This window comes from Taeniopygia guttata, chromosome 2, assembly GCF_048771995.1.
Source record: "Taeniopygia guttata chromosome 2, bTaeGut7.mat, whole genome shotgun sequence".
Taxonomy (NCBI): Eukaryota; Metazoa; Chordata; class Aves; order Passeriformes; family Estrildidae; genus Taeniopygia; species Taeniopygia guttata.
In genome coordinates this window covers 44,751,474-44,775,371 of record NC_133026.1, presented here as the reverse complement: position 1 = coordinate 44,775,371, position 23,898 = coordinate 44,751,474, and the positions used below count along the sequence as shown (strand labels likewise).

At 38.6% G+C, this 23,898-nt stretch overlaps 1 protein-coding gene across 10 annotated transcripts in view; it reads left to right on the top strand.

The window, feature by feature from the left end:
• TRAK1 (trafficking kinesin protein 1) overlaps positions 1-23,898 on the top strand; it is a 126,366-nt gene extending 102,468 nt beyond the window's left edge. For 5 of the 10 annotated variants that reach the window (XM_072925811.1, XM_030265141.4, XM_072925814.1 and 2 more), the window contains 6 exons: positions 167-243; positions 2,239-2,475; positions 3,411-3,727; positions 7,957-8,286; positions 16,913-17,015; positions 20,925-23,898. In XM_072925811.1, coding sequence (XP_072781912.1) covers positions 167-243; positions 2,239-2,475; positions 3,411-3,727; positions 7,957-8,286; positions 16,913-17,015; positions 20,925-21,723 — 1,863 coding nt within the window. In that variant the 3' untranslated portion in view covers positions 21,724-23,898. Of the gene's footprint in view, positions 1-166; positions 244-2,238; positions 2,476-3,410; positions 4,921-7,956; positions 8,287-16,912; positions 17,016-18,305; positions 18,394-20,924 lie in introns of those variants that run through there. The other 5 variants (XM_030265142.4, XM_030265143.4, XM_072925813.1 and 2 more) reach the window with 3 other exon arrangements.

The window sequence follows — 23,898 nt, the reverse complement described above, 5'->3', positions numbered from 1 at the left end:
ACATCTACATTAGTTTCCCAGTTATTTTTCATATTTAAACCTTACTTTTTTCTTCTAGAAATACTCTTCATTATTTATTATTTTCTATAAGCAATTTATTATTTTCTGTGCTGCCAACCTATCAATGTTATGATATTTGTTTCTCTTTTCTGCTTATTTTTAACAGGATTCTTTGGCAGCAGAGATAGAAGGGTCAATGAGGAAAGAACTGCATTTGGATGAACCCGACTCTCCTGACTTGGCGTAAGACTGAAAAGAATTGGTTCCTAATTGATTGGTTATATCTGAATTTAATTGTTTGATGAGAAAGGAAAAAACAGGAAGCTAGATATTTAGAAATAAATATTTCTAGCTGCATGTGATGATAGAGAGAAAGGAAAACAAATTGCCTAGTTTTTGGGGTGTTTTTATTTTCTCCTAAAGCTGCTAAAGAAAACACCTATATACTGGCTTTGCCTTGTCTTGTAAACTTCTTTCTTCATTGGTGAGTACTGAGAATGAGAAAAGGTTTGTTGTCTTGTGTGTTACCATACTAGATTTTTTCAGTTACCAATTAGAGAAGGAGTTCAAGTCCTTGGTGAGTTTTATAACATAAGTTATCAGGTTGATCTAATCTGGTTTTTACAGGAAGAACATCAGGGCAGTAAGGGATTTGGAATGGTTGGGTACTTAGTGTGATGCCCATTACACCTGTGCTGAAGTTCTGTTGAATTAAACAAGAGAGTAGTTTGAAACAAGTTAAGTGCTTGCGACAGCCCCAAAGCTATAGATAGATACAGCTTGGCAGAAAGGGCCTCACTGATGCCAGTTGCATGTGTACTCCAATAGGTTTATCTCACGGATTTGTACAAAGCATGGATTGTTTAATTTGAAATAAATTAATCCAGTTTACAGGGTCTGTTACAGAAACAGAGTTTACAAAACAGGACAGTCAGGGAAGGTACAGTAGGCACTTCCCAGAAACCTTCTAATTGCATTTACAAAATGCCTGATGCATACACTGACCTTTTCTGAGCCTAAGCCAAGAACAACAAATGAGGCTCTGAAAGAGTGAAATGTTGGTTAGGAAAATGTAAGATCAGAAAGTTGTGAGCATGCTCAAACTCCATAAGATCCTTTCATCCTTCCAGTATAATCTAACTTAAAGCTAGTTTAACTTCTTTAAAATGTTTTATTTACTTTGCCTGTACCGGAGGATACTTTTTTTTTTTTTGGCTGTGTGACTTATCTTGGTTTTATTTATTTGTGCAGTGGTAGTAACTGCAAGCTCCATGGGACTGTTTATTGATAAATACTCTTAGATTCAGCCTCAAAAAGATATACAGCTATAGGCCTGGAGCCTCCAGACAAAGGGTACAGCTGTTGAGCACCCACGGACAGAAGGAAAGAAATTTAAATGACATTAAATAGCCTAAGGCATGTAGTCACTGTTACAACCTGGCAGTGTTACCTTTCAGATAGAAGGAATGTGCTATCCTTGTGATCAGCCATTGTTGAACTGTAAAACAAAGCAGTGGTGGCACTCCTGCAGCATGATGTAGGGTAATTTTATTTTGTCAAGAAATTTCTGCTGAAGCATCATCTGATGTCAGTCTTGAACCAGGTGAACAATATTTTTTATGGTATAGAGACAATTGTGATAAAGAATCCGTAGAAGTAGGTCAAATATTAGGTTTCTAGCCCTGACAGCCTCTCTCTCAAGTCTTGGTCCATTATATTTCTGGCATCTTTTTCTTCTTTTAAAAGTACTATTTAAGGGGATTGGAAATTGGTTTCAGAGAAAAAAGATACAGGACTTGCTTGCATGGAGATACTCAGGAGAGTAAACTCAAACTCTCTTTTAAAATGGATTAGTCAGTTCATAGTTAAGAATTGAATGGAGGTCAATTCTGGTTTTTAAAATCTTGTTTTTGCATAATGGCTTTATGGCACTTTTAGCTGATGTACTGAAATGCTATTTCACTTATTTTTTATTAATATTTGAAAGGGTCAATGCATATGTTCTGTCAAAACTATTCTAAGGTGATGAAAAAATGATGTTGACAGATTGAATGTAGTGGCCAGACTGTAGCTAGTATGGGACCATATGCATCCTACTTTACAGAACTATATATAAAACCAAAGTGTTTGATCGACCTGTGAATAGGAAGGGCTGTTAATAAGGTGTTAGCTGTTTCTCTGTTCCTTCTCATGGTAATAAGTTATTGAGTGATTATTAATTGTGTGTGTGTTTTACAGCCATCAGAAGCGGGTCTTCGAGACGGTGAGAAATGTCAATCAAGTTGTCAAACAGAGATCCATGACTCCATCACCAATGAACATCCCAGGCTCTAACCAGTCCTCTGCTATGAACTCAGTCATTTCTAGCTGTGTCAGCACTCCACGTTCCAGTTTCTATGGGGGAGACATCTCTAACATTATGATAGACAACAAGACCAATAGCATCATCTTAGAGACAGAGTCCTCGGACAATGGGTCAGTACCAGAGTACTGGAATCTGCTTTTGCTTAGTTTCTCACATCAAAGGCAGTGTTCCTGTTTTCTTCCTTTTGTCTTATGTAGTGCAGTTATCACAGTGGCATACATCTTCAAAATCTATTTTGTGCTTATAGTTTTTGGGCACTCAAGTTTATTTAAAAAAGAAAGCTTTTAGAAAGTACTGTGTATCAATCGGTGTCTGCAATTCAGACCTGTTCTGAGATGCAACATCCCCAGATGATGTAAAACCACCCTTTGTTTTTATGTGTCAACATGTAAAAATAATTAAATTTTCACCATGTAACATAAATGCCAGGGAGTTCTAATTCCAGATGTAGCTAGAGTTAACTGTTCTGATCCTAAAAATCAATAAAGAGTGCATCTGTAGGTTACCTAATATAAAAACATACATTAAACCAATCAATACTTTGCTTTTTTAACTACTTGTCTCTTCCCCAGTACAGCTACACACTATATGCTGTATATACTTTGCATTAAAATGCCTTAATACTTGAAAACAATGTATGTTTGTCAGTATAATAGACTCTTGTGACTCAGTATGGTGTTCTTACAGCATTGGCCCTTTAACATGGGGCCTGCTTACCTGAGTTTACATAACTGTGAGAGACACACAAGTAGACAACGCTCACCTCTTTGTAGGAGGAAGCTCTTAAGTAAAGTGCAGGTTTGCAACCAGGAGTTTCCAGGCAGGAGCTAGGACTCAAAATTTTTACTACAAAAGAGAAACAAAACACTGGTGTTTGCCTTTTAGCTCTTCAGATGAGGAGCAAGTTGTTCCCAGACACAGTAATGTAAAGGTATTAGTAAGTGTCTCAAAACTGTCATATGGAAGTCTTAAACATTTCTAAGAGTGTGTTTTTTATCCCTCCCACCTTTTTTTTTTTTTTCCTGTGTCCTCCTTTATGTTTTAGAAATGAAGACCGGATGAAGAAGCCTGGAACTCCAGGGACTCCAGGCTCCAGTGACCTAGAGACTGCCCTGCGTAGGCTCTCCCTCAGGCGGGAGAATTATCTCTCGGAGCGCAAGTTCTTTGAGGAAGAGCAGGAAAGGAAGTTGCGGGAACTGGCAGAAAAGGGAGAACTCCACAGTGGTTCCGTTACCCCTACAGAGAGCATCATGTCACTGGGAACTCACTCCAGATTTTCAGAATTCACTGGATATTCAGGAATGTCTATCAGCAGTCGCTCCTACCTGCCAGAAAAGCTTCAGATTGTGAAACCACTAGAAGGTGATAACAAAGGGCCTCGGCCTTTATCTGTTGTTATTAGTGACTCTTTGTGGTCCCTAATCCATCACCAGAAAGCAGGAAATCTTTGCAATACATACTCTTTTTACTTTAGAGACAGTACTCCACGCTGTTGGTTTGAGATCTTCTAACTACTATATTCTTCCACAAGCCTTAAAAAGTGTTAGGAAACAATCCCAGCCAAAGCAGTAAAATAAATATTACAGGTCACACGTGCACATCATTAGTGCAGCTTTACACCCAACCTAAATGTTACCATTACATAATTGGAAAAGGAAGTTTGGTAAGTCTATGAAATCTAAACAGCAAGAGTTCTGTAAATTAGTATCTGGAAAGGCTGTTACCTACTTCAGTTAGTCCAGTTAGTCTAATAAGACTGTTGTAGTGATTCAAAATTATCTCTGGACTTAATGGGTTGTTCGAGTGATCACATGATTCACTATGGCTTTGTGTTTCATGTATGAAATAGGTGCGGTTTTTTAAAGTCAAATTTCCTTCATACGTTGTCTCAGTAAAAGGCAAGCTAGAGATTGATGGTAGTCAGGGCTAGAGCTGTATTTCAAAGTTAATTTCAATAGACTGTTTAAAAAAAGCTGTCAAACAAATGTAGTGTAATCTGCCTGGCTTTCTTCAGTTCTTTCAGGTTGTAGTTGGAAGTTAGTTGAGTCATTTCCTTCAGGTTTTAAACCAAATGAAGTTTCCCTGTAGTACTTCACAGATAAACTAGGTAACATCATTTAGCTTTGGCTTCTCTCTCTCTCTATTGCTTTAACATGACTCTTGTATTACATTGCATTGTGTGTTTTTTAATTGCAGAAGTTCCTTTTTTTTTCATCTGTTTGGAACAAATTTATTTTATTTATAAGGAGCATATAGCATGACACGTACTCAGAAGCAAACACAAACGTTCTTATGCCCTGAAGAAAGTGATGTACTGTATCTACCTATTCAAATGAAACTAGAGCCATAGCGCACAAACCCATACTGTCGAGCAGATTTTAATAGTTTGTTTTCATGGCTGCTTTTACATAGTCATAAAAGTTCTTGTACCACATGAGGGAAAGGATGATCCCACTTTGTTTCAGTTTCCGGTTGCTACCACTGTAATAGATTTCTGTCACCATCCCATTATATCTGCTTTTGTCTTCCAATAAACTCTTAAAGTCTTTATCATCTTTCTATCTGTCTGGGTTTTTTTTTTCCCCTGGTTTTGTTCAATGTTTTCACTGGGTCATTTCTCGCTTGAAATTATTGCACGTTTTAAAGTACTTCCCATGTTTGGTTTTAGATCTTATTTGTAGCATGTTTGTGTCTGCCTGTTTCCTAAGTTTTGTGTTTGTTAACTTTTATTAACTAAATATCTTCATGATTTCGTTTTTCATTTCAGCTTAGTTTATTTTCTGAATATTTCATGAGCCTTAGGTTTTCTTTCACCTTCATGGATGCTTTCAGAGTACTGGGGAAAAACGGTCTGCTGTACCTGCAGACTGCTATAAGTAGTTGTGTCTTTGGTTTATTACTGTTTTGGGTGCTCATGTCATAAAGCAGAAAAAAAAATTAGTTCTATAATAAATTTACTATAGCTTAATGACTCTGCTCCTTTAAAGCAACCTTTTAAATCCCCCAGAAAAAGAAGTGACAGAAGCACTAAGAAATGTATGTTTTGCACCTTTAAAAATCAAGATATGCTTTCTTTTAGTGAAACAGAGGAATTGCTTGATGTGACTTCTTTTAGGTTATAGACCAGTGGGGTTTTTTTGGTTTTGTTTTGTTTTGTTTTTTTTTTTAAACTATGCACCTGTGACTTGTTGTGTCATAAGCACAAAACAGCACTATCTGTAGGAAAACTAAAAACTTGGGCTGACTATGTCTTCACGCATTTTACTGTAATTGTGGGAGCAACACACTGTGAATTTCTAAGCTTTCTCTGATCCTCCAAGCCTATGTGCAATCATGCAGAGATATCAGGAATAGATAAAAAACATTTACTCCATTCATATTCTTATTTTGTTGTTATATTCCTTCTTCTTTTAGTGGCATATGCCACTGTTACACAGTAATTTCCTCATGCCAGCTGTTTCTGGTAATTTACAAAACCATCGGCTAGGAACCTGGGACTGAATGTAGGCCAAAGAAGTGTTGTATTTCCCTCTTCTTTCGACTTCTGCAGCTTTCTCTTTTTACTGGGGATTTACAATTGTTGGGTTCCCTTGTACATTTGTTCTTCATTTTCTGTATAGGAAATTAAATCTCCCTTGCACACATTTTAGGAGATGAAGATTAGGTTTAGATATACTCTTGTTTGTGATGGACCTAAGGCCATTTTGATTTCTGTCGTTTCAATAGAAATATTAAAGCTCAAAATGCAGATATTTTGGTAACTATATTTCCAATGGAAAAGTATGAGATATATATTGAAAATGAAGTGTTTGTATTCTGCTGAGTTTATTTTTAGTATAAGTTTTGGTTTGCTTTAAGGTGAAAAAGATTATATTTGCAGAAGTTAACATGTAGAAGTTAATTAACTTTTTGATAGTTGCATGCTATGCAGAAAGAAATTTTGATTTCCTTTGTTCTTTGATTCTTGGGGTAGACTGACAGAAAACCTCTGCTCCTAGGTAAAGGCTTGACAATATCTATACCTTCTTCACATTCTGGGGTATTCCTTTTATATAAAAGCAAAAGTTTGGCCTTTGTGACAATTCAGAAGTAAATACAAGTTATAAGGATGTCTCTTCTCCCATTTGGGGGAGAAATAGTTCTATTTCTTGAGTCTTAAGGGTACAAAGTTTCTCTAATCCATCTAGACTAATTTAAATAAAGGCAAAAAAAATAGATAGGGTCATTAACCAAAATAATCTAGCAGATCCATTTATTCTGAGCTAAAAAGTTACAGATCTTAGAAAGTGAGATAGGCTTAATTAAAATGCCACCCATTGTTTCCAGTCATTCTAGAGAAAGTTTTTTCCCTGTTCACTTCCTATTTACATTAAGCTTCCTCAAGTGCAATATGTGAAATGGCAATTTTTCTCATTCCATAGGATTTTTCTCAGATTGAAATGCATATGAGACCCACCCCTTCTCTAGTTATTACAGTTGTTTAAGCTTTTACATAACCCATGTACCAAATTGAGTATTCTTGGACTTTGAATATGGGTGAGACATTTGTGTGTTGGCTTGTTGAATGAGTGGGTCTTCTGCTTTGCAGAGAGGAAACAGGAATAAGACTGCAAAAACTGCTCTGATTTGCAGGCAGAGGTGAAAAGAAGGATGGGGTTTTTTTGTGTCATAGGACATGTGTGATTTTTAGTCACATTTTTCAACACAGTGTTGGTGGGCACACAGGAAAATGCAGGCCCCAGTGTTTAATTCCTACTTGAGGAATAAAACAAATTCTCCCTTGATTTCACTGGGTCCATCTCAGGGTATATATGAATTTTTCATAATCCATTGTTATTTCTGACTGTCTTCTATTAAACCTTGAATATTTGAATGCTCTTCTCTGTAAAATGCACCTCCTGTTTCAAAACATTTCTCTGCCAAGGATGAAGCTACAGGTACAGTAGCATTTAGTTATGTAGTAGTTGGATTCTTGTAGCATAGGGGCCACACAGGTATTTAGCCTTGACGTGTAGTTCAGAGTTGTGCATCTGCTTACATGCGCCTGAAGTTGATGGGGTTCTCTAACATATGGTATCAAGCTCAAATTGCTGTGCAGTCTGTGCGACTACTGTCCTCCCGTTAGCCACTGGTAGAAAATTCTGGCATGTTTTTCATCACTTGTCATAGTTTGAGCTTAATGTGGGAATGAATATGTGGTATATGTTCCTCTTAGAGCTTTCTGTGATGGTGCTCAGATGAACTGTTACAATGTAAATTCTTTCTACTCCTGCTTAATCCTTTGGAATGAAGAGGATGGGGATATTTACAGGGAGGGGATGTGCACATGCACAAGTGTGCTGCTTCTCACCACCAGGCTTTGCATAGGTGCTGATGTGATCAGTTTATTACACGCTGGTGTGGAAATGCTGAAGCATAGGTGAAGCAGTTTTGTGCTATAGCATGTCTCCCTGGACACATTAAACCCAGAAACATTAAGGGTTTGGAGTTCCCAAACCTTTGGTCTTCTGGATAAATGAAGTGGGACTTTGTCTTTTAGCTCCTGGATTGCTTACTAATTGATTTTGGTTGTCTTTCTGTTCCCTTTCAAGGTTCTGCCACTTTGCACCACTGGCAGCAGCTGGCTCAGCCTCACTTGGGTGGAATCCTGGACCCGAGGCCTGGGGTTGTCACTAAGGGCTTCAGGACCCTAGACCTGGACCTGGATGAAGTGTACTGCCTTAATGACTATGAGGAAGATGAGACAGGTGACATTTCTTACAAGGGCCTAACTACCTCGACGCCAGTTCAGCACACAGAGACCTCAGGTGAGAGGTCACAAGCACAAGTGACTGTTTCAGAGAACAAGAATAACCCCCGCCCATCTCAGGCTTTCACAGAGGAGATGCAGGAGTCCGCGACTGACGATGATGAGGGGTCTGGTGAGGGAAACTCATTAAGTCCAGTAAAACTGACATCTTTACAGGATTTTGATTACTGGGCCATTCTCACGTCTCTTCAGAACAGCATCCATAATATTGCTTTGTGTGTAGCATCTGCACGATAGTGCGTGCAGTGGTTAGAACATAACCATTCTAACATTGGCTCAAAAATTGTTTATTTTATAATCTTTTAATTTGTTTTTCAGTAACAGCATTGTGGTCAATATTTTACTCTACTTTGATAAGAGAAGGCTGCTAAAAGGAAGTGGTTCATTCACAAGCCTTTGTGTGGCATGTATTCAACTTGTGTGTGTATTTAGTATGCACTGTTAAGTGTGTGTAATGTACAGATTACATATATTTTGTATTACTGTAGTGCAGATACTCTTCTGACCGTTCATAAGAGGTGATGCCATGTTTTAGATGTTTGTACTTCAGGAAAAAAAAAAGACTAAATGATTGGTGCACTAAAGGTGCCTCCACCTTGCCTTTGCTGAAACAAATGGAGTGCCTTGAAAACCACCAAAGAAATTGTGAAAGTTTAATTCACTTACCTCAGATACAGCTATGTGTTTTTAAAGTCCTTCTGAGATAAAGAATTAAGGGAATATTTTTATGCAGTCACAATAACATTTCCCTTACTCTATCTCCACCACACTATTAAACCCTGTCCTTCCTATTTATACCATATTAAGACGTAAACTAATTTAAGTGACAAAGTACTGCATGAGTTATTAGATACTCTGAACTGACACTAGCAGTCTATTATTGCACAAGATTACAGATTCTCAACTCTATAGATGTGTTTTGAGTTTATGTGGTTTCTCTCTTGTTCTTGGGTTTTGGGGGTTTTTGTTTTAATAAGCTATACAGTCTTCATTAAGATTTGCCTCTGATAAAGAATTATATTTAGTCCAGAATCAGAAAATTGCCAGAACTCCTTTTTTTTCCAGACTTCTTGTGTTTGTATAACTTCTTTAAATGAAGACACTTCCTTCCCTCTCCTTTTTCTGGGATAAATCATAATTTAATATTTGGCTGGTCTTTGGAAGATTAGATTGTCTCAGGGCTAAACAATAATATTTCTGTTATTATCATGACATGCAGAGTATCTTCAGCTCTCACTGCAATAGCAGTTCAGTGCTTTCAGCTACTGAATATAAGCTACTTTCTACAGTCAGTCGTATTAAGATTAAACTTCAAATCGTAGAATCATTAATGCTGAAAAAGACCTCTAAGATCATTTGAGTCCAGGCATTAACCCAGCACTGCCAATCCACCACTAAACCATGTCCCTAAGTGCCATATCTACTGATCTTTTAAATGCCTCCTGGGGTAGTGACCCAACCACTTCCCTGGGCAGCCTGTTCCGGTGCTTCAACATCCAAATCCTTCAACTTCCCTTTCCATTGGCAAAAGTTGTCCTTGTTCTATGAGATCCCAGAAAGAACACATATATTTTTTTAATACTAATATGACAATAAATAATGTCTCTTCAGGCAGTTGTGTATCATTTTGTATATTATCCAGGTTTTTATAATTTTGAAGAGTCTGAGTAACAACCAGCAAGAAAAGCTGGAGATATAAGAAACATGGACTGAAATAATCAAAGACTGAAAAAACAGACATTTTTAGGATCTAGGGAATAAAGGATTCAACAAAATATATGATTAATTTTAAAATGTGTTGCTGTAGAGAGGAAGGGAACAAGCAATTCTTCAGGTACTCAGAGTACAGTAAATGTGAAAAAACATGTTGCTTGGGTTACATTTTAAAAAATTTTCTAATTGTAAGAGTGTTCAACACAGGGACATGTCAAAAAAGTAAAAGACTCATTGTCATGGGCTAAACATAGATAAGGATATAGTTTAGTTCCTTGTTAGTCTTTTTTTTTTTTAAGAACAAATTATTCTAACAATTCTGGGTCATAATTTGAAAGAGTTCTTTCTTTCAAGTAGAGCAATAAAAGTAGGCCTGCTCTGTGTTTACAAACTGGTAAAAAAGTCTAGTATTTTCTTTCCTTTTATGTCTCCATTATGATTTGAATAAAGGTCACTGTTTATGAACAGGTTATTTACTGGTTACTGCTGACTTTTCCTGGGAAAAGCCTATTTAGACAAGGGTTTTAAGCAAATTTCCCACCTTATAAATTGACAAAGTAGATAAAATCAATGAAATTGCTCTAGCAGTCTTATTTTACCTGGTATTATTTGCTGAGCATTTTAATACATTACAGAAATAAATGGGTCAAAATTAATAACTTTGTGTAGAATGAAAAAGTGCTCTGAAAACTTTAATTTCCCATTCTTTTGCCTTCTTTCAAATTATCCTGTTGCATAGGATTTAGGAGTATCCATGAACTACCATATCATTATTAGTTGTGTTGTTTAAATGGAGTAAAGACACTGTTTCTGCTTTTTGTTGAAGTAATTTGTTAGGTATTATACAAGGAGGAGATGATTGTGGATTTTTTCAGGATAGGCACTTACTAAGGGAGCAGTACTTCTTAGGATCCACAATCTGCCCACTGAAGAATCTTTTGGGAGAAGGAGGTGCATGCTTACTTTATGGATTTATTTTGTATTTAAATATTTTGCAGCCATTGCTTCCCATTGCTTCTCAGCATTCATTCTTCTAGATTTCTCTGTAGGAAATTCAAGGCAGGTAGGGGTATGTATGGACATGTGGCACCTCATCATGAGCCCATTATGAGCACAAGGTTACAATAACATTGCTTGCCTGATTCCAGTTGGGAATTGGTTCCGGTTGGTAACATACAGAATAAACTCTTGCTAGAGAATGTGGAAGTAAAATAAAAAGGGAAGGGAAGAAAAATCTTTCATACAGTCTCTAGCAATAGTGCCTTTGCTTGTAATCCAGGATAGCTCCATTGTGGAAAAATCTCATTCAAGAGGTCTGTAAAAGCCACCAGGTATCTTCTTACACTTGCTGTTGGCAGGCCATCAAGTGTGCCAGTCTAGAGCTACAGGTCTTCCAGCCTCAGACCAAAAAGTCTTTAGTAATACAGTGTCCACAAGGACCTTCCCAGCAGGTGTAGATCATCTTAGTCTGTTGGGCAGGTTTCTGCTTCAGTGGATTGTATGCTCTGAGGTTTGTATCTTGCCTTTTTTGCACTGGGTATGTTCTCTGTCACAGTACTTACAAGTACTATGCATATTGCCATTTTAGGTGTGCAGAGTGCTTCTCAAAATGAGCCCAAGTGCTTACTTTAACTTCCCGGCTCAGGAGAGCAAACACTGCTGGTGCCAAAAATGCCTTGTAGCCAAAACTAATGTATTCAGAACAATTGTGATAGATATTCTATTCTTGAGAGAGTTAGAGTCAGAAATCATTCTGACTAAAAAAAGGAAAACTTATGTTCCTTGTGCTTTCTTGTCCATATGTTTAAACCTGTAGTACCCATTGGTCTATAAAATAGCTTCTTCTCCATAAATGTGTATTCTATCCCAATTATGGCACTGAACATTTCAGGAGAAGTTAGCACACATATGACATATGGTCTGCAGTTATTCTGTTGGGGCCACATACTGTGTATGAGTAGAGTTAACTTTATGGAGGATTGTAAAGTTGCAGTTCTAGCAGTTCTAGCCTAATAAACAGGAGTAGGTTGAGTTTTGTGTATCACTTGTGTAGACTCTCAGCATAAGTGCAATTGTAGAGAACTTACAGGACACAGTGTTCTTAAAATCATCTGGAACAAGTAATTTTTGTGGCACAAATTCTTGGTAACCTCCATATGGGTTTTTTTGTTCTGTGAAAGAAACTAGTATATTATAAAACTGTACAGAATATGTTTTGGAGGAGGGTTTGTTTGGATTGGCTTTTTGTTTAGTTTGTTGTGGTTTTTTAATTCACTGGCTTTCACGTTTCCCTTAAAGAAACAAACGAAATACCAGCCACTCAAAGCACTTCATGTTATGAATGTTCTAATTTTGAAGTTGGAAGGGCTACACTTGATGCAGTGAATACTTAATTGCCTGCTAGTATTGGGTGCATAAACTGGTCTTTCAGTACTTGCATTTGTTAGTTCCACTGATCGATTGCTTTGAATAGACAGGTGCACAGCATTATGGGATCAGCAATCATGTACTTCATGCTTGAACCTTGACCATGACATGGAGGGCTTTCCAAACAGAGGCCCAAAATCACAAAAACACATAATGAATGTATTATGTTTGAGTTGTTTTTAGCAGCATTACTACACATGCTTCTAAGAAGTTATCAATGTACAGAAAAGCAATAAATTTTGTAACCCTTCTAGAACTAAGGTATTGATGCATATTTAAATATATTTTATTTTCAAATGGCATGAATATTTTCACAGTAATTATTTTTTTAAGAAAAGCTTTCAGCAGTTGCTTTCTATGCTGTTAAAATGTTTGAATAGTCTGCATAAACTTATGTTGAAGCCACATTGAATACTTTGAAATCTTTTTACATCTATGCTCAATGGTTATAAACATATGAGAAAGTGATCTAAGCCAGAAGAACACCCTATCCAAAGAGTACCTGTCTTTGTTCAGTTTTTCCACTCTTTCTGTTTCCAAAGGCAAAATAAATTTAAAGTTTGGAAAATCAGGTATTCCGAAAATAATTTTGTTGTTTAAGAAATATAACAAAAGCCATGCTCCTGGTGCAGACGTATGAATTCCTGGAGATTTTGAGTATTCACAGTTGCACCTTTAGGAGAGCACCATGTTCACATTTTACAGCTTTTTTTTTTTTTATAATTTATCTCCTTCTTTTTGTAGTTGTTCACCCAGGCATCAGATCCAGCTTAATCTATATTCCCCCTATTCTGCCAGCCAGGCATTTTCAGTACAGGTAGCACTGGATATTAGAGCTCTCACCTTTAGCCACCTGAAAGGGAAGAACTCTGCTAAATCTAGACACTGCATGAAGCCACTGTCATGTCCTGTGAATCCTAGTGGGGTTTTGTGACCTAGTTTCCAATAATTTCACCTCACCCAAGAATGGAATTAGCGGCAAAAACTGGCAAAAGTGAAGTCCATAGCCTGTATTCTAGATGATCACACAGTAGGGGAAAAAAGTCTCCTAATGGTCCTTTGTTACCCTCTTTTAAAGCAGGCAGAACTTTTCTATTCAGCAATAAACTTCTAATGCTTTAAAACGCTATCTGTTGCTCTAAGGATGCCTCAGTCTGATTGTCATTCCATCCCTGTTTCCACAACCTGTGCTAAAGAGATGCCCTAAATCCAGTGCTCCCTGCTCAAATAGCAGGGAACCAGGTTCCCTCCTTTTCTTGAAACATGCAAAAAAAAAATGATGGAGTAGAGTGGTTTGCTTCACTGTTGTACTAAAGTGTTAACTTTGTGCCAGTCTGGATCAAACCGTACTCTAAAGATTTCCCAACTTTTTTGAAGTTAATTTCCTAATAAATCTGTATGTGCCGGAATATGTGTATACAATGCAAAGATTTATTGGTCACCTTGAGCTCTCTGCCTCCTTGCTGTTATTTCAGCATAACAACAAATTTGGATTTTGATCTAATGGTACAGAAGTTAATAGTGTCTCAATATAGTTACCTCTTACAAATCTTCCTCAAACTTAAATTTGTCCTGACATCTTCATTTGGGTGGGACAGGCCACTTGTTTACCTGCTGTAACTTTGTAACTTCCTCTGCACAAGCTGGTTGAAAATCCAGGTAAAATGGCCTTTTGAGAGTTCCCTGGGCAGAAGGTCATGCCCTAAATATATCTATTTTGCTGTTTACACCTAGCTGAATGGCCCACAGGCTCTGAGTCCTGAAGCTGGATCCGAGACAGCTCTGAGACATAAAATCAGCTTTGTGTTTTGAGAGCAAAGTCCTGTTTGTTCTACCAGAAGGTGGAGCTCTCTGCACTCAGTTTGACTGGAACCTGCCTTTTTTTTTTCTCCTCTCAGTATTTTAACAGGTGTTTTTACAATAGTGTTTGTTCTTACAGAATAATCCCTTTCAGCTCTGATGGTTTGTATTTTTCCATAATGCCTGTGAATTTTTTGAGAAAACTTAATAAGGTGAAGAATCATTAATTCCTCAGTGGTAAAACATGATACAGCAGAAATCTTAGGTTTAGATTTAATTTTGATTTACAAGGAAAATGCACTAACAGTTTGCACTGGGTTCTTGATGGATGAAATTACATGATGTTTCTGTAAATTTTGTTAAGCACTGGATTATGTACAGATTTCTTTTCATACAGATATGAAGCCTTGTTGTTAAACTACGTCTACTTTGGAAAAGAGGGTATAAGTAAAACATTTGATTTCAGGCAGTTACATGCAACAGAAGTTTATATTCAAGGGAATACTTCAACATATGTAAATGTGAAGATAGTCTTTCTTATTGGAAAAATTTATTACTTCCTCATGAGCTTATACCAGGAGATAACCATTCCTATGTAAAATTACTAAGTTAGAAATTAATAATTTTGTTGCTATTTGATAAACTTTGTTCATTTACAGCAACAGGTTCTCACTCTTTTTACTGTGTCCAAAGGATGGAAAATGCTACAGCAGTATGATACAACCCATTGTTGACTGATGAAGGATGAAGCTGGTACAGGACTTTCTTAGTGGTATTTGAGGGTGAAATACATCTTTGGAAATTGATAGATTTTTTTAATCACTTCAGTTTGTCTCCTCTGATTAGAGTTAGTGATTTCTCTACTTTTAGCAGCCTTCTCCTATCTTTGACTCATTAATAGCAATGAGTCTTGCTTTTGCTAATGCAGCTATGTTTCTTCAATGTGCCTGTCTCCAATCTAAGGGGATGCCCAGTGGATATTACAAATGGGGAAAATGCACTGATTGTATTACAGCTATGTGCTTTGAGTTGAGCTTGCAATCTTAAACCAGCATTGCTTTATTCTGTTCTCTATTCATCATCCAGGGATAATTGCTTTGTTTCTAATTATGTTAAAGTCATGTGTTTCTCTAAATAACCAATTTTTTCATGTCCAGTTATTTGAGTTCTTTCTCCAGATTTTCTTATAACTCTCTACAATATGGAGAGAATCATGATTGCTAGGCTGTGCTCCCTTGTAATAGCTTTTGTAGTGCTCACAATAATCTCTAAAGCAACTGGATTCCTGAAGCATCCTAATTACCATCTCTGGAGGTGAAGTAGAGCTTGTGTTCTGTTATGCCGTGCTAACATTTGAGTGTGTTAACATGACACTCCAGTGGGTCCTCAGAAATACCCTTCTCTAATGTACAGCTGTACATTCCAGTGCTGACTAGAAGTTACCTCACACTGTATGCTCAGCCACTTCTGCTTCCACTGTCGACACTGCCCATGCTCTACCCTTCCCACACTGCTTATTTGTGTTCTTAAAGGGCTACCTAACCACACACACTGTTCTGGAGCTGTGATACTTTATATGTGGAAAAGGGAACACAGCCACAATTAAGACTTGCCTTGCTTCTGCTGAGCTGCTCTGGGAGTTCAGAATGGTGTCTGGTCCAGCTGGTCAATCTGTCTGTCTTTTGCAATGTGTTGAATAGTTGTGTACTGTGGTATTAAAATGTGGCTTAATCAGGGAATGGCTCAGAGGGTTGGGTAGGACTGGTGGGGAGGGAGCTGCACATGGTTTTTATTGTGCATGTTCTTTTGACCACTGCTAAGTTTGGTTACTAAGTAAGAGAACCTATGCAATCATGATATTTTTGATGTAATATTTAACTCTGGGTGTTTTTCAACCAGCTTTTCAGATGCATGGCTCTTAAATTCTGTAGTTATTTTGCAGTGACCACAGCTGCATTATATAGCAGGCTAATGCAGCCATAGAGGTATTTCTACTAAGAAGAAATAAGTTGACCTAAGTCCTTTATTTTTAAAACTAAGCTGTATTGCTTATTTCCCAAATCGCTGATCTGTCACCAGAGTGGCAGTTTTACAGCCACATTTGTTAGGAAATTTGCTTACTACACTGTCTACAAATATTCAAAAACTGCTATACTATGCAGCTGAGGACATACATTTTTAAAGAACCTAATCACACGCACAAGAGAAATGTCACAGATGTACAGTAGTGGATCCAAAAACTACCACTTTTCATATTGTGGATATGAAAAGTCAGGGAAACAGCAATTAATGTGTGTCCCTCCCCTCCCCAACCCAACAATCTATATTCCTGTAGCATTAGCCAGATGGATCCATTACTGAGAAGTAATGGGGATACCTTTTTGTGGATCAATCTAAAAGCTGAAAGGCACAAGCATTTAGGAAATCCTGGTGCTCCTGAGCTGGTACTAGAAAATTTTGCTTGTAATTTCCCACTGATGCAAGTTGCTAGTTTAGATAAGAACTAGCATTTCAAGCACTGCCTGGCCTAAATTTGCTTTGAACAAGACTTAATCTGCAGTGTTTGTGATCATGGGCAAGTTTCAGCAGACCTTTTTAGCACTGGTCTTGGAGTCCTAGAGGTGTTTATCTTGGAGAGCAAGTGTCTGTTTAACACTCGTACTTGGCCATTTCACTTTTCTTGCATTGATCCCATCAAGGTGCCTCATCACTTTTTGCATCTGCCTTATCAGCACACAGAAGTTTGGTTTTCCCCTTTTCTGTGTAAAATGCAAAGAATTTGCTTTTTTTTAATTTAGTACCTCATCCTGGGAAGTGCATGTCACAAACCAACTCCACCTTCACCTTCACCACCTGCCGCATTCTGCACCCCTCCGATGAACTCACACGAGTCACGCCAAGGTAAGGGATTCTCATGATGACAAAGCCTTCAGCTCTATCAGAGATTCACCTCTAAGCAAATGCAAAATAATAGCATAAGCATAGGCATTGACTGCACTGTTGAATTACAACACACCCACCAATTATTCCTCCCATTTTGTGTTACCACAGCCTGAATTTGGGAGGTATGTGTGATGTTTTAAAAAGCCAATCAAAGTTTCTTAAATTTTGTTGTCTCTAGTTAAGGTATTGCAAGATCAGACATAACTGTATTGGTTTCTGATATCCAAACCAGGCTACTCCTCATCTTAGATTAGTTGTAGTCCTCATATGTGATTGCATAAGATGAATCTTTCTATTACCAAAAAGATGAGAGGTTTTTCCAGGAAGTCTAAATATTTCCTCTCAGAAGAAAAAAGGATGTGCAAGTTAAGAAATCCAGGAGCTGAGTGAGGTATGTAAGAGGACATATGCCTTAAATGGAGACAAGGGAGATGTCTACTTTGTTTCTTGGTTTAATTGTTGGAAACTAGTTCATAGTTGCCAGACTGAAAGTAATGAGTTCGTGATATAATAGCAATTGGCAGCATAGACACTGCATGCCCACGGGAGGCGGTTCTGTGGCCTTAGGGAAGGTGATTATCTGAGAACCAGAAGGGGGTGGTGTGAATTTCCTACCTGAAGAGGAAGCTTTGCTTTCCTCCCTTAGCAAATCAGTATTTACAGAATGTTCTTTTCTGTTTATAAGGACAATGTCTCATGCTTTCTGTGCCCCTTCCTGCTCCTCTGTGGGAGTGTACCATGCTGTAGGTCCTCATGCAGAGGTGTTGTGCCTACACTGTTTAGACATAAGATAGGCACTGACTGCCTATGAAGGCCATGAAAAGTAAGGGTATTGAATATAAAAACCTGTCAGGTGGAAAGGAAATATGTGATGTTTAAATGTAACTTTTTTGCTTCACTTTCTGAACTAAGTCAGTTATTAGTGGCCTGGCTGTTTTTTCTTTACTCTTTTCTGTCTTTCCCTTCAGCACAATTACTGGAGATCCTCTTATATGGCTGCAGTTCTATTTTAATTTTCTTGTTATTGTTGAATTGCTGTCAGTTGTGATCATAATAAACTCTTTGGGTACTACATCTAACAAATCAGTCAGAAAAGACAGCTAAATACAGTGCATTTTCAGCTGCCTTAGTTAAATGGAAGTTCATAATTCATTAATTCAGGAGAACAAAGAGCAGAATAAACAAAATTATGTTTTCAGCAGATGTTTAAGGAGCTCCTCCTTACCAACTATAAATGATTCTTCACAGGTCATGTGAGGAGGACGAGAAACTGCGTTATGTCTCGTTGTGATGAGAGGAGGTATAGGGCAGACACTGTGACCCAGCGTGGTTGGGGGTGAGCAGCACTGCCAGCAGCGTCTGTGTTGGCAGGGTCACGTACAAGGAATGCTAGTGTGTGTGGCACCAGCTAACCCCAAGAGGTTTGGCATTTACATACCTGGTTACATTTTAACCTGTGCTACCCAGGTGTTGCTCTAACCTGACTAAATTTCATTCAGCTAAATTAAATGCTCCTTTATTTGTTTCTCTTCTCAATCTAACTCTGAGACCATCACTGGGCTGAGCTGCTGAGGCCACTTTGGGTTTGTTTTGCGATTGTGTCCAGGGTGCCCTGCAGTGTTGGTCAGTTTGATATGAAGAGTATTTCCCAGTTAAACCAATGCCAAAATGATCAAATGTAAAAAAAGGCAATATCTGCAACTGCTTTCTCACAGGGATGGCTTGTTCTTTTAATTGCACTGTAGTGTATAACTGTGCTGAAAAATTAGTAGAAATACTAATCTACATGTCTGTGCAACTGAAATCTGTATCTGGAAAGAGTGAAGCTCTCTAAACTGTTGGAATCCTATAATTTTTCTCTTGTGACTAGGATATCTTGGAAGCCTGGTAATTAACACCACATGTCTGGATTTCTGAAATGTAAATGGTCATACCTTTTAGAAAGTCAGTTCATGCAGTAACTTCTCTTTCTTTTCTGTCCCTCATGCTTTTCAAGACTTCTGTAATCTGTATTTAGCTGTATAGGAGATGCACCACTGGAGCGGGATGCAGTGGGATGTCACTGCTCTTTAGTTCCACTGGAATCAGAACTATAAGGGTCCAGCTTTAAGGAGTGCTTAAGAGAAGAATTGTGAACTAACCTCTTTCCACTCAGCCTTGTCTTCAGAGTGTGTGTGCTGCTGCAGTGGGTGTGCGTGGCCTCCTGAGCTTCGCTGGGAGAGATCCTTCTCCCCTATTGCTATGTCAGCCCAGGCAGAAAGGACAGGACATCAGGATGTGCCTTAGCACATCTGCCACCTGCACTGACAGCCACAGCACACACGGGGGTGCAAGGAGACTGAGTCCAGAGCCACTCAGCAAGGCTGCGTTTCTAATTACATCTGCCAGTTTTCTCAAATAAGTGTTTCACTACAGTACACCAGGAGGAATATATGGGATTCCTCTTGTTGAATTGCAACTGCAATTCAGCTTCCTCAATTTCACATCCTTATGGTACAGGCTGGTACAGTTCCAAATCATTGTTAGAGATCATGTTGGTCAGATCCTATTTAGTCTCGGAAAGAAGACGTAACTTGAGATTTCATAGCGTCAGGCTAATACTTTCTTAATTAAGAAGTGCCATAAAGATATGCTGGTTTTTAGACCACAGGACTAGAGTTTCCAGTGTTGTGTGGATTCACATCACCTGCTCACTGTAAACCATGGATCTAGATGATGTTCTGAGCTCAGCAGAAGCTGCAGCTCAAAGCATTCCAGGGTCTCTAACTTGATATGCACAGTATTAGACATCATCTTATCCCCTTTTGTTGATATGGGAAAAAAGATGTAATTTAGTAATTGGCCAGAGTCTTCTCTTAGAAATCCAACCAGATTGTCTCAAAGTGTCTCTTTGAAATGCTTTTCTTGGTGCAGAGAACCCCATTTAAGTTAAAGTCGCATGTTATGGCTGAGCCAATCCAACAGCATGGCTCTGCTGAAAAGGGAAGAGCTCACTCTTTCCGCTGTTCCTTCCCCTCCCAGCTGCTTAGTTTTCCCACTGTCTTGCACTGGCTTTACTTTCTGTCTGACTCTTTGCTGAGTGTCTTCTACTTGCTAACCTGGCAAGGTGAAGGAGTAGATTTCCTTCTTTGAGCAGTGGTGAGCTCATGTCAGTGAATCCTTTGTTAGCATCAAGTGTTGCATTGCTCAAGACCCTTTAAATTCCATTAGAGGGGATGAACCCATTCTTAGGAGACATTAATCTTGGATTCTTTTTTTTTATTTATGTGTGTACTTGTGGAAAAGACCATAATTTGTGCATGGTTAGAAAAAGTTGGATTTTTTTTTTTTCCGAAGGTGCATGGAGCTCTTGGGATTCTCTCGAATAGGCATGAATTTGGAGTGTCATAGATATCCCACATGCCTTGTTTCTGCAATAACCATGCCTTAGTGAATGAGTGTTCACTTCTGTGTGCTCAGAAGTGACACTAAAAAGTACATGTCTTGCTTGTACCATTGGTCCAGTCTCCCACATTTCCCTGTCTCTTAGAAGTAATTGGGAGTTGTGACAGCCAGTAGATCAGGAAGAAAAAGTGAAGGTGTTGATCACAAACCTGTAAATAGTTTATCAGGAGAAATGTGGTGCTGGGTGTTGGCAGTGGCATTAATCCTGTGAGACTGGGGCTCTGAAGTGTGCAAAATGGAGATGTGTTTTGTGAGATCTGATGGTTTTGCACTTGTAATCACATTTGTGGGGGGCTGGGAACTGCCAGTGTCCTGTGTGCTCTCCAAATGGATAAAAGGCCCTGCTCAGGGTTAAAAATTTTGCCTGTAGTAAATTTTAGTTTTCTAGTGGAGAAAATAATTTGAGTGCTCCTTTGCTTTCAGCCTTAACGCAGCACCTACTCCAGCTTGTGGCAGCATTAGCAATCTGAAAGGCACCCCAGTGGGTACTCCCTGCACTCCTCGGCGTCTGAGTTTGGCTGAATCCTTCACCAACCTCCGGGAATCCACGACAACAATGAGCACATCCCTGGGGCTGGTGTGGCTGCTGAAGGAAAGGGGCATCTCGGCAGCAGTGTACAATCCACAGAGCTGGGACAGAGCCAGCAGGAGCACCCTGCTGAACACGTACTCCCCGAAAATGGCAATCATTCCTTCCACTCCACCAAACTCACCCATGCAGACACCTTCTTCTTCCCCTCCATCTTTTGAGTTCAAGTGCACCAGCCCACCTTATGACAACTTCTTGGCTTCGAAGCCGGCTAGTTCAATCTTGAAGGAGGTGAGGAATAAAAAGAACATCAGGAACAGTGAGAGCCAAACTGACGTGTCTGTTTCCAACCTTAATCTCGTGGACAAAGTCAGGAGGTTTGGTATTGCCAAAGTTGTGAGTTCAGGGCAAACCTCAGCTGCTCCTTTAACTGATGACCAGGGACCTCTTCTCTGTGGGGCACAGGGACCAGTGAGGGCCCTTGTTCCTGGAGGCTTGGCACCTGATGGTCTCCCCTTGGGCTGCCCTGCCGTGACCAGTGCCATCGGGGGCATCCAGCTGAGCACTGGCATCCGACGGAATCGGAGCTTCCCCACCATGGTGGGTTCCAGCATGCAGATGAAAGGCCCAACGTCCCTTACTTCAGGGATCCTCATGGGAACCAAGCTCCCGAAGCAAACTAGCTTACGATGAAGGACTTTATTTTTACAGCTAGTCTTTTTAAATGAAAATACTCAGATTCTTTCTCCAATCTCCTTTTCCTTTCCCCGGCACCCCTTCATTGCCTCTTGAGTTTGACAAATCAACTTTGTGCCTAATGGGAGAAATGTGTAAACTTTGTATAAAATATGTAAATATGTACCAGATCTATTGTAACTAATTGGATTATTTTACTGTTCAATCGAGTGCAAAAGGCTCTATGTTATGATTGCTGTATTAAGGATAGCTTGCTGACCTTTTGAAAAGGTTTTTTTTTAAGATGCACTGAAAAAAAATGAAAGAGCAAAACCAACAAAAAATAACTTGACTAGAAAAACATGAATTCTGTAGCTAGCCTAACTTGGGTCAAAGGTGCATGGGAAGCTATTGAATGTGTTATGTGAGACCTCTCATTACATCACTTGAAGCATGGGAGCATTTGTGCTTCGTTAAATACTGAAAAAACCACTGAGTTTAACATATGGTAGTTTTTAATTTTGCCTCTGTAGATGAGTTGAGCTGAGTTATTGGAGTGCCTGGCTATTATGCCTGAATGGATGAAACTTTTTTTCTTTTTTTTCCTGTTCTATATTTGCCTCTTGCCCAGGAATTATAAACTTGAACTAATACTGTGTTGAGGTCAGCAGGCCTACTGCCTACCTGGGATATTGACATATTCCTACCACGGCTGTTTCCTTTGTCACACTTACACTTTGTGCAACTTCTTTCTTTGTTGTTCTTTTGTTCTGTTTTGTTTTGTTCTTCAATGCTGCACTGGATTGTGGAAGGGAAAATGCTTTACTATGTGTTGCTGCCACTGAAACCTGTTTTGTCAGTGCACCCAAAGAAAACAGTTTTCACAACTCGCGAGGTAAACATGGCAGTGACTTCCTAGAAGTCCCAGTTGCAGAACAGATTGACAGATAAGAATGTTATAAAAGAACATGTAGCAAAACCAGTATTAGGAAAAGGTGAGTCCTTGAAGCCTCATCAGAGAACCACAGAAAACATTTAGTAATGGAATGGTACAGGTGGAAAGAGCAGCTTGCAGCCCTCATGCTGATCTTTGTGTTTCATGCATGTCAGAGACCGTGGCCTTGTAAGCAGGGTGAAAATATTCTCCACCTGTTGTATTTTTTCAGAGAAGCCTTCTTCATCCAAAGTTGGACCCCAGCATAGGTAAAAGTAGGGGAAATGCTTTATTTTCACATTGTTTTTAAAATGAAAAAAATTCCTGCCATACAAACATACAACTCCCTACTTTTTCAGAAAGGAAACATAAGACCTCGCGCAACCTTTAGTTGCCAGGCAGTCCTAATTATATCACAATTTTTTCTCTGTTTCTCCCAACCTTCTGCTGGGTGCTTGTAGAAAGACTTGAAATACCTTGGAACTGGAACAGACTGGAGGGAACTTCTTTCTAGAGCGGAGCCGAGACATAGAAATTTTTTGGAAGAGGGGATGGAGAGGAGCAAAACAGGGAGGGTTTAGCATCCACTTTCTTTTCCTTGCACTTCTTGTGGTATCTAAAATGAAGCTCCCCATTTGTTACTATTATCACACTACATGTAATTGCCATGAATTGCCATTTGTACCAGACTGTTACTAAATTATTAGCACTGATAATTTCTTGTATAAATGAAACTGTCTTCTAGTCTTTGTGACGAGAGATAGGTGGGTGGTTTGTTTTTTTCTGAATGAAGTAGTTATTGCAGTAGTGCTATGGACACTAAGGATATTTTTTTGAGAAAGAAAACAAAAAACACATTGGTCAGTTACAGCATGTGTTTGAAGACTTCTATTTATTCTATGAACTTACAATGTTTTAGTAAAATGGCATCAGCTCTGTTTGCTGTTGTATGTGTGCACTTATTGCAAGTAAATTTAAGTATCTTTTTATTTGAATGTATCTTAAACAGTAGATAGAATAACAGTTGATTCTGAAAAACAGTCATGGACTTAATGGACCATTTTATATAACCAGAGGAAGAAAGCAATACCATAAGAGAACTTGAAGTGTAGAAGGTAATCATGCAATTGGGAAGTATTATTTAGCCTCTAAGTCAACTGTAGGAGCTGTCCACCCACCAGAGAAAGCAATTGTAACACATCAGAATGATGAAATTTAATTTTTTTCTTCACTAATATCAATAAAATAACAGAAAAGTT